This window comes from Tachysurus vachellii, chromosome 2 (genome assembly GCF_030014155.1).
Source record: "Tachysurus vachellii isolate PV-2020 chromosome 2, HZAU_Pvac_v1, whole genome shotgun sequence".
NCBI classification, from domain to species: Eukaryota; Metazoa; Chordata; class Actinopteri; order Siluriformes; family Bagridae; genus Tachysurus; species Tachysurus vachellii.
The window spans coordinates 8,010,140-8,020,570 of record NC_083461.1 but is presented as its reverse complement, the minus strand read 5'-3'; the positions used below and the strand labels follow the sequence as shown (position 1 = coordinate 8,020,570).

At 41.0% G+C, this 10,431-nt stretch overlaps 2 protein-coding genes across 3 annotated transcripts in view; one reads left to right on the top strand and one right to left on the bottom strand.

Annotated features, from left to right (window-relative positions):
* The window catches only part of dock1 (dedicator of cytokinesis 1), a 271,575-nt gene that overhangs the window by 106,279 nt on the left and 154,865 nt on the right, over positions 1–10,431 (bottom strand). The gene's annotated exons all lie outside the window — the stretch shown is intronic.
* Positions 1–10,431, top strand: part of LOC132862956 (inhibitory synaptic factor 2A) — a 38,518-nt gene that overhangs the window by 4,324 nt on the left and 23,763 nt on the right. The window contains exons 2-3 of the mRNA XM_060895400.1: positions 3,602–4,778; positions 10,091–10,162. Of these exons, the coding sequence (XP_060751383.1) occupies positions 3,607–4,778; positions 10,091–10,162 (1,244 nt within the window). The 5' untranslated portion in view covers positions 3,602–3,606. The remainder of the gene's footprint in view (positions 1–3,601; positions 4,779–10,090; positions 10,163–10,431) is intronic.

Below are 10,431 nucleotides of genomic sequence, written 5' to 3'. Positions count from 1 at the left end.
TTAAAATCTGCTTTCTTTCACTGGCTTTAATATCGCACAAACATAAATGCAAACAACCATCAAAGCCGTCCACTCGTCCATCACTTCTTAAAAAGATATTCACATTATTAGCCTGCATGGCATCTTGAAAGCCAGACTAATCAGAGTTAAAGAAGAGAACCACCAGATTGAAATAGATAAACACAGCAAAGGCCAGAGCTAAAGCCGGATTAGTGATGCTGCTGCGATGTCCAGCACTCAGACTTTACTTTCATTTTTCAGAAGCAACGTTGCAGGATGACTTGCTCAATGAAAATGAGGCTTAAAGAAAGAAAAAGGTTTTAGAACGAGGGCTTTTCCACGACAGATGTGCGCAGTGACGATATTTCTGCAGCAATACCTTTGACTGATTTTCCAGGATTCAACATGCCTTGCTTTTCTCCCATAGACGGTGCGCTGATGTTTATGTTAACTTATCCTTTTTAACCAAAACTGCAGATTTCACAGGTTAAACAGAAAGGTAACCCAAGGTAACTATCATTCACATGGTCCAATTATTTTTGCTCAAATGTGTCATTGAACACATTTACATATTAATAGCAAGAAATGAAACCTGAAATTTTCATATTTCTCATATTTTCCATCTCAAATCGACGGGGTGAGCGTGGGAGGTAGGAAGACGCTGTCGTTCCGATGGATTGGGAGGGGATTGAATATACATAGGATCTTCTCAGGCTGCTTTATGTCCTGATCATCATAAACTGGTAACCTTGAGTAAGTGTCTCATCCTACATCAAAAGAAATCCATCCGGTTTAGAGTCCACTCCACTGGCTATGATCCACCACTCAGATCTGATCTACAGTCAGTCTCTGTGAACTCTAGTGCGGAGAGACGGGATATATAAAAGAGGCATGAGCAATAAAATGCAAGCTCTCCAACATTAATGATGAAGGCGATTCAATCTACGGTAGAAGCTGCCTATTGTTTCCATTTAAAGAATTGTAGCAAGTGATCTTTTTGGGTGAGCAATTTATGGGAGAGAGCAAGATGTGCATATGAAATAGGATAGGAAGCGCATGAGACAGCAGTGGGAAGTGTGTCAGAGGTTTTTTTTTTCTTTGAATGCTTAGCTCAGAAATGATCTGCTTTCTGAGCCAGTTCGCTTATCTGGCAGAAGGAGATAGATAAATTAAGAACGGAGGTGAAAGTGAGGGGGAATTTGCATGTAGTATGAATCTTTGACTGGACAGGCGATGGATTTAGCATCACGTTGAGTGTGTTAGGAAAGAAAAAAAGGCAGGTGGATTTACTTACCACTATCAGGTAGATAAACGGAAATGTCTTTCTTGCGCCTAAAAGCGGGGATCTAAGCCGAGAAAGCGCCGCAAAGAGGAAAACAAAAGCACTTTAGGCACCAAAAAAAAACAGGAACTGTATATTTTGTAGTTTTTTACCAAACCAGAGATTAAAGTTAAAGCTGTAAGAGTTTTGGAGTGTGCTGAAAAATAGTGCCAACAGGAACTGACGGTATTCAGAGTGGAGCTAGCGTTGCTGTGTACGGCTGAGTGGAAAGATATCATTTGAATTTACGTGTGAGTGTTTGTCACAAACACAAATCATGCACAGTACGACATGCAGCGAAAGAACATTAAGTAATTGGTTGGATTGTATTGTCCAAAAACATTATGCTGTTTTGTTTCAGAGCTTTCAAAAAAAAGTAAGATCTTGGACTCGAGGATGGTCTCAAGATGTTTCTGTATTTAAGAACTCAGTCACACAGTCTTGGGAATCTCGAACTCATGTCAGTCGTAAAAATTAGGATTGCTTACATACTGTATAGTCTTTTTTTTTTCGTGTAAGATTTTACATAAAACAAATATTAAGTGTGTTTAGTTTTTGTGTCTTCCACGTCTGATAAGAAACCGTAGCCTAGATATTTGTGCAATGTGCTTGTAATCGATTAGTTAATGCAAAAGCCAGGACCAAATATATTTAATGTTATTTTTGGTCTCAATCTTCACTCACCTTTCATTTGGACAGGATTTGGACCTGGTCATGGAATTGTCTTGGACTTGACCTCGGCAGGCTTGACTGCAATCTGTTTTGATTTCGAATCGTATATGGCGACAATGTTACTGAGATTTTTTTGCTGATGGCATCCTTATCACCCTGATGCACCCTTTCACAAGTAACTTTATTGCACCCGATATTAAGCTGCTTCACGAAATGGCTAATCAAACACCCAACCAAAAAAAAACAAAAAACAACAACAACAAAACTTAACCACTTTTTCCATGTTGAACTTTCATGAATAACTACAAGCCCAAATGAAGAAAAAGATTAAAACAACTGCAGACTGGGCAGGAAATTAGTCCAAAAAGAGTTGGACCATCTAGAAATCATTCCCCCCCACAGAGCTAAGCAAGATTAATCTAATGCCTCCACTTACCAGACCATATTCAATTCCATTTTGTTCCATAATAATTTCATAAATGATACTAAATAAATAATTAAGTAAAGCCAGGCAGCATTTTCAGCTTGCTGCTGCTTGGTGTTCTTGCATTAATGGAGAAGGCAATAACCGCTGGCTTAACGATGACCACTCTAGGAAAGTACTTTCACTACTTGCACAAATATGTGCCACTTGTTCAGGAGTAGTGTTTTACATTCATGCCCCTGAAGTACCCGTGTTTTGCATATTTTAGTGTGTTCCCTGCTCTTCCACACCTGGCTGCAGCTCATTAGCAGACACTGCATGACTTTAAAATGAATTTGTTGGAATGAGGATGAGAGTAAATTAAAAAAAAAAAAAAAAAAAGTTTAAAACGATTCAAACAAAATGAATGCAAAATTTCATTTTATGTTAAAATTGATCTTGGTTCATCTCGCTTTGTCATGGTTTTGTGTACGTGTCTGGCTCCTGCCTGTCTGGGCTTTGAGCTACAAGCTGTTAATGATATCACTAGATGAGTCTGATCTCATAAAGAGGAGGCCTGAAGACACAAAGACCTTGTCTTTTCCTATTTCCCCACATCCATCTAAACCTCTATCCCTTCTTCCCAGCCTTCAGTGAATGAGTGAGTAAAAGTTAAAAGACAGAATTTCTCTCTAATGCACCAAAGAGTGTGAAGAACTTGTCTTCAAGAGAATAGTAACTGCTTCAACTTTTTGTGCAATCCCAGGCAGTACAATATCCCTTTTATTTCTCACATTTATCATTTACGTTCTCGGTCATAACGGGGATATTTAACCGATATTTAATCCGAATGAGATTAACACAGGAAAAATAGGTCATGGTGAAAACGCTTTATCTCTGAGCAACTCGTCTCTCTCATGTTTAGTGGCAGGAGGACATCTCGTTATTCTCTAAATATGTGAGGGCTTCATTGGGGAGGAAGATTAAGGGACTCCATTAAAAGTCAATGGCTAAGACTCAGGCTAAGACAACACTCCTTGCCTACATTAATATCAAGGAAAGCAATTGCAGATGAATGGAATAGAAAGGGGGGGGATGAGAGAAGAACTCAAGCAGAAAGGACTGAGCTGCTGTCTGAGAGAATGTGTTAATTGTTTTCAACTCCCCCCCAGGATTCAAACCTGTTTTGTGTTTTTCTTTGGCAGGAACCATGGTGAGCAAAGAGGTTGGTAAATGCATGCTCACCAACTCTGAATCGGACTCTGAGGTGCCACCCTCTATGGCACTGGAGGTAAAAGGACCGCCGGATGGGAGTCGGCAGGTGCGCAAGCGTAACAAAGCCTTGCAGGTACGCTTCAAGGACATCTGTGAGGCCCAGAGCGAGCAGGCAGCTGCTGCACGGGGAGCAAAACCTGTCACGTACAAAGTGGCGTACCGCAAGTACATGACAGTTCCGGCTCGAAGATCCATACCCAATGTGACTAAAAGCACTGGAGTCCAGACCTCTCCGGACCTAAGGAAGCGCTACCAGACTTTCCCAATGGAGAGAAAAAAGGGTCAAAGCGTGAAACATGCAGCTACAGCAGAGAGCTATAAGGACCAGGACAATGGATTTGTTATTGATGTTAAGAGGGCGAAAGCGGCTGAGGGGGAAAGGGAAGAGAGGTCGTCTCACACCGTACAAAAGACCAAAGCTTTGATGCACACAAATGAGTGCATAGCCACCATAGAGCACCACTCACATGCTGCAGAGTGTACAGACAGGATACTGTTGCCCTGTCCCTCAGAGGACCAATCAAATTACCAGATCTGTACGGTGAAGAGCAAACATCGAAAGAGCTTCCAAAGGGATTCAGAGTCACTGGACCGCTCAGGAAAATATCAAATAATAAATTCTGAGGACAGAGATGGCAGTACACTGCCAAACTCTAGCTCCAAATTGACAAGCCCCATAGCCTGGAACTCCTTAACACAGGTGGAGTGTCTGGAGAGTCCGACAGCACGCAGTAAACGCAAAAAGGTTTTGCAGCTAAATGGTCTGCAATCACAGACACTGCCGAGGACTAGCTGCACCACACAAGTGCAGTGTCATGCTGGAATGATCTCTGCTCGGCCCATACAGGCAATGGAAGAAGCAGCAGTGGCATCGGTTGCTGCTGCCCCAACTACCGCTTTACCATCCAAATGTGAGCCTGGGACAAGAACAGGGAATCTACAGGTGGATCGAGAGGCATGCAAGCAGATAGTGCCTGTGAATCAGGATAAGGATGTAAAAGAACAGCTGCAAGCCAGGGAGAACATGATCAGCTCCAGTCAGGAAACCATCAAAGTCCTGCTGGGAGTCATTCAGGAGCTGGAGAAAGGAGAGGCTCACAGAGAAGGGTAAGAGATATATAAGTACATTATACAGCAAAGTACTTTAGGGAAAATCATTTTACAGTTTTTACTTTTATTGGCCAATGTATTGCTGCAGAAATTTCATGTCATTCTTTCCAAGATGGGAGTAAGAACAGGGCCCATGTGTGTTAATATTACTTGTGGCCCCGCAGGCTGCGGGTTCACAACCATCAAGACTGCAATCTCACAATCAGATTGGACCACAGAGCTTCAAATCTGTTTAGGTCCAAGCTAAACCAAAGACAAAAAAGTTGCAAACTTTTCACACTGTTCCCGGTGATGGGCAGGGGAATTGCAGTGAGACTTACCTGACTGTGAGACCGAAATAAAAACGGTAGATGCTAATGCAAGAAATATATAAGCAAACTAATCTCCGTTAAAAGAATAAAAATGTCATTGCTATTCACCTTAGCAAATTGGGCTTTAAAATTGCATTTAAAATACACCAGTGGCATATTAATCAGCCTCTTACTCGTGTTCATCCGAGTAATAAAAATGCAAAAATAAATAAATAAATCGCTGTCTGTCTGTCTCCACAATCTTCATAAGATGAAATCATGCTTATTTGCATGTATAATGGCCTAATCTCCTTATCGCTACAATCAGAAGATTGAGCAAGTGGTGGGTGAAAATGCCTGATTTGCCCTCAGTGACATAAGTAAAATATGCTACGGCATATTTAGCATGCAGGCAGCCAACTGGGCATGACGTAGCAATTAAGTGATCACAGACAAGGAGTGCAGGATGGTAGGGTATTAAGAGAGAAATTAGCTCTTTTCAAGGGCTGCTTGCACTACTTAAGAGAAGAGAGGTGCTATTAAAAGATAGCATCTATCATTTGAGAGTATGTGAGGTTATGTGAGTGTAAAGCCAGGTAGCAAGGGCCACCCACCTAGACAGACACACAAGCATATGTTTTAAAGCTGCGGGGATTAGAGCGAACAATCGTACACTGGCCGACAACCAAGTGAGGGATTAAACACTTTTACATTATGTACCCAAAGGACAACCTGACCTCTAGAAATATAACAGGAAACAGGCAAAAATTAAAATCCTGATAGTCTATAAACAAGAAGCAGGGACTTGGGTAGACATCAGTTCTTCCATCAAGTCTGTTAACTCTCATTAGCTGGGTGGTAAAATGCTTCAGTGTTCCAAAGAGGGAAATGTAAAATCTCCACTGAGCAGCTCCATATGCAAAGCAACAAAAACATTTCTCCTGAGTGTTAACATTTCCTAGGTTTCTACATGTTCCTATCGAGCACTAATTAAAAATATAACCCGATTGTACTATAACTTCCGACGGTGAAATGTTTTCAAGATGTAAAAGCTGTAAAAACATAAAAGGGGTCTGAAGCGTATTCTTAGGGGATGTAAATGTCATGCCCAAATGTCATAGCAGCCGCTTGGCTAACACTACTGCTGACAGCACTTGAGCAATTACAAAACAATGAATAAACAAGTAAAAGTCGTCAAAAGTTGCAAGTCAATCGTTGTCCATGACGGTGCCTTCTGTGTAGATGCTGAAGAATAGAATGTTAAATTGTCAGTCATGTTGTTCATCAGTAATCACTTGAGCTGCAATGTGCTTTCATTTTTATGGTATTTACTGTATAGTATGCTCGGAGGTCAGGGCATGTATTCAGTCTTCTTGCTAGAACCGTCGGCAAATTTTATTTTCTTGCAGGCGGTGCAGAAATAATCATTCTAGCACAGACATGAAGCATTGGTCTCATTCTATAGCTGGTAAAATGTCAGTTGTTGAGCAAACAGGAGATGGCCTTGGGCTATGAGTCTCAATTACAAAAATGCTCAAAATTACACCTGCTACTTTACTCATGCTCTTTTGCATGATGATCCACTTGCTTTAATACAGTATGGTACTGAATGAAAGACACAAAAAAGTTCAAAACACGTTCAATAGTGATCGATTGATGTTTACCGTTTGATTGATCACACCGTATGTCAATAAGGATCATTTGTGTTAAAATGGATAAAGCACTGTTTGGAACTGTATTAAAGGCAAGTCCATTTCAGCAGATCTTTCCAGAAAGTGAACTGAGACAACCATGGCAACAATTCAGCAGAGCACCATTCACCTAAATGAAACAATGAGTACTAATACAAGCAGCTCTGTGACCGAGTGCCACCTTATTCACTGTAGTATCATTAAACTTATGAAGGGCTTGATAATTAGCCGAATCAGGATAATTGAATATGGGGAATGATATAGTACACAGTGCTATTCTCCCACAGAAGTGCAAATGAGATTCTCTGCTGGAAATACAGATGGATGAGCCTATAGGAGGTGTTCCTCTACGTGCCTACATGCTGAAGGATGAAGATAACGCACTCCAAAGACATCCCGTGCAAAGTCATGTCATCCTGTCAGTACAATTAGCACTGTCTTTCTCCTCCCTCCATGTGCCAGACTGGCACTGAGGCCCTCCCCTGGGCTCCTCTGGCAACGCTATACATCACTGTCTCCATTAGCTACTGCAAACCTGCCTCAGAAAAACCCCATGCATCAGCAATCGGCCACATCACTCACACTCCTGAGCCAACATGGCCGCCTCTTTCACTCTGAGCTTGAGTTTAAAACTCAACAGTGTTGGCAGGATACGAAGAAGTAGTGCAGGTGGACTAAGCTGTTAATGGTGAAGTTGGCCCGAGTCTGACACCCAGAGAAAACGAGCCGGATAGTATTACTGTCACTTAGTGAGCCTGATTTAGGGAGAGTGATGGAGGAATGAACAGATAAGAGAGAAGAGAGTGGATGTCTTGCTAGTAAAATCAATTCTTCTATCATACTCTTACATACGCAAGATCAAGCTCCTCACCTCATTTGATTGGTTTGAAGGTCAAAAGGTCACTACCTCTGCTAGCATAGCTTTTTAGCACATGCACACACATGCACACACATGCACACACATGCACACACATGCACACACATGCACACACATGCACACACATGCACACACATGCACACACATGCACACACATGCACACACATACATACATACATCTGCAGGATTGGCACTAATCGGTCTTACCAAACCTAAGCAAATTAAATTTGTTAGTGCAAAATAAAGAAGTGAAAACGTGTGAAGACAGAATGCTTGTCATATTACCATGAAGTTTAATTCCATAAAATTATGCAAGCGAATTTTACTAACAATCGAATTGAGAGCAAGAAAATTGGTTGGTTAGACATAGGAACAATTTCCCCATCTTTGTGCAGTCACTTTGCAAACAAATTTAAGAGACTAGAGAAAGATCAGCCATTAATCTGTGATCAGTGGGTTTGATCAGTGCAGCTTTTGAGAAGTGGGGCGTGTGGTAGCCTTGTGGTTAAGATGTTGGGCTACTAATCAGAAGGTTGTGAGTTTAAACCCAGGTCCACCAAGCTGCCATTGTTGGGCCCCTTAGCAAGGCCCTTAACCCTCAATTGCTAAGTTGTATGAAAAAATGTGAAAATCTAAGTCACTCTGGATAAGGGCATCTGCCAAATGCTGGAAATGGTAATGTACAGTAAATGTAAGTGCATGTACAGTACACGTGGAGTTCTTTTAACCCAAAATGACTTTCAAAAAAGAAAATGCTAAACTGAACCTTTTTGTGTCATTGGGGTGATACAGCTTTGGTATACAGGTTTACTCTAAAAGTCAATTATGGTCCATCTATAGACCAAAAATCCTTTCATTATTATTATTACACTATAAGACAATGGTACCACACCAGTAACAGGGAAATGTGAGATTTAGCATCTTGCAGTTTATTCTTCAGTATCCCTCAACACACTAATGAGCTGAGAATGCTCTCTGACCTGTAAATAAGCGCCTACTTGTTTCCTCCTTACTAAATATAATCCATCTCTTACAAGTGAAGGTAATTAGAAGCAGTTCAGCATCAGTAGAAAGGTCATCTAGTTTGGACTGACACTGGGGGTATTGTTCCTCCGGTCCTTTCCACTCACTGTCCTGGTCTTAGTCAATCTGAATAACAGTGTCTACTCAGTAGAATAAATGTCACCATAATAAGTAATGAATAACACACTTGGGGGCATGCTGTTACAGGACAATAATCAGGGTGCCGTGATGTGGCCTGGCACAAACAGAGTTAATGTTACTGTCCAGAAGATAATCAATAAGACGGTTTTAAATATCAGAATGATTGTTTGGATGTATTCCTCTTGCACCACAGAGATTTGCCAACACTATTACAATTTTTATCCATTTATAATGACATTTAAAGTGTGAAAGCTATAAACCGTGATTCTTTCACCAGCCTCTCCTTTTTATTTTAAACACTACCTTGACAATAAATATAAAAATGCATAAACAAACAAAAAGCAAAACATCCTCTGGACACCGGAGACTCCTTCCATAAATGTTCAGTCTTCTTACAGAAAATGTCACCGTATCAACATTCGTGCATTTTTTTTCTTTCTTTCTTTTTCATTCATTTAATTGTTCATGAAAAGGTTTAGACTTCATACAGCATTTGCCACAGTGGCCCCTGTGAATGAGCTGTTACTATAGAAACAATAATGTATTAGAACGAATTCAGCGATAAAAAAATAAATAAATAAAAATCTCATATACAAATCATTTGAATTACAGCTGGAGTTACTGTCAGAGGTCCTATTAAGCAACATTAATCATCACCTTCTGACCAATCGGATTTGAGAGTTGAACAGTGCTGTGGTATAAATCTTAATACAAATATTCTGCTTGATGTTTATCCTGAATCCATGACATCACACTTATGCATATTTATGTTGGGCTGCTATGTAAATACTGATGTGTAGCTGCTCCATTAAGGGTGTATGAGCAAGGGTTAAAGCAGCCACTAGAAGTGTGTATGGAGCTGATTAACTGTAGAAGCTTGAGTAAAATCAATGATCTATGCAGCCAGAAAGAGATTTCGTTTAGACGAACAAGAGCAAAAATTATTTACTGAAATCCATTATTTACTGCCTGCTTCATACTGGGAGAAGATCCAAAAGTGTGTGTGTGTGTGTGTGTGTGTGGGTGGGTTATAGGTGTGTCACTACAGTTTTTCTAACCTATCAGGAGTCACACAGTCCTGCACAACCTCTGCAGGAAGTATTTGTACAGAATACTAACATGCAACATCCACGTGTGTGAGTGTGTGTGTGTGTGTGCGTGCGCGCGCTTGTGTTAACCTTGCGTTTATAATGACGAAGGGCAAAGCAGATGTCGTGTAGATTTAGGAGGGAGGACTGACTAATCCGGACTTCCTAATGACCCCTCCTCTCTCTTTATCTCCTCCAGTCTCTCCTATCGGACCGGGCAGGACACGGCCAACTGCGACACATGCCGGAACAGCGCATGCATTATTTACAGGTTGGCTTCTCTCCCTCCTTTACCAGAGAAGTGCTGCAGTTTACACTTTTTTATGTGTGAAAGAGACCTAAGAGTAAGTTCTAAGCAGTGAGATTGCTGTTTCTGAAATGAACCTGTAGAAGGTAATGATATCTGTAAGCTCATGGCTCCAAGCAGGACAATTTAGTCTTAGTGTGTTGTCTGTGAGCAAAACACAAGAGGGGGAAATAAGCTGCAGCATCAGCAGTTGCAATCTGGTCCTGGACTGTATATTTATGCTTAGTAACTTG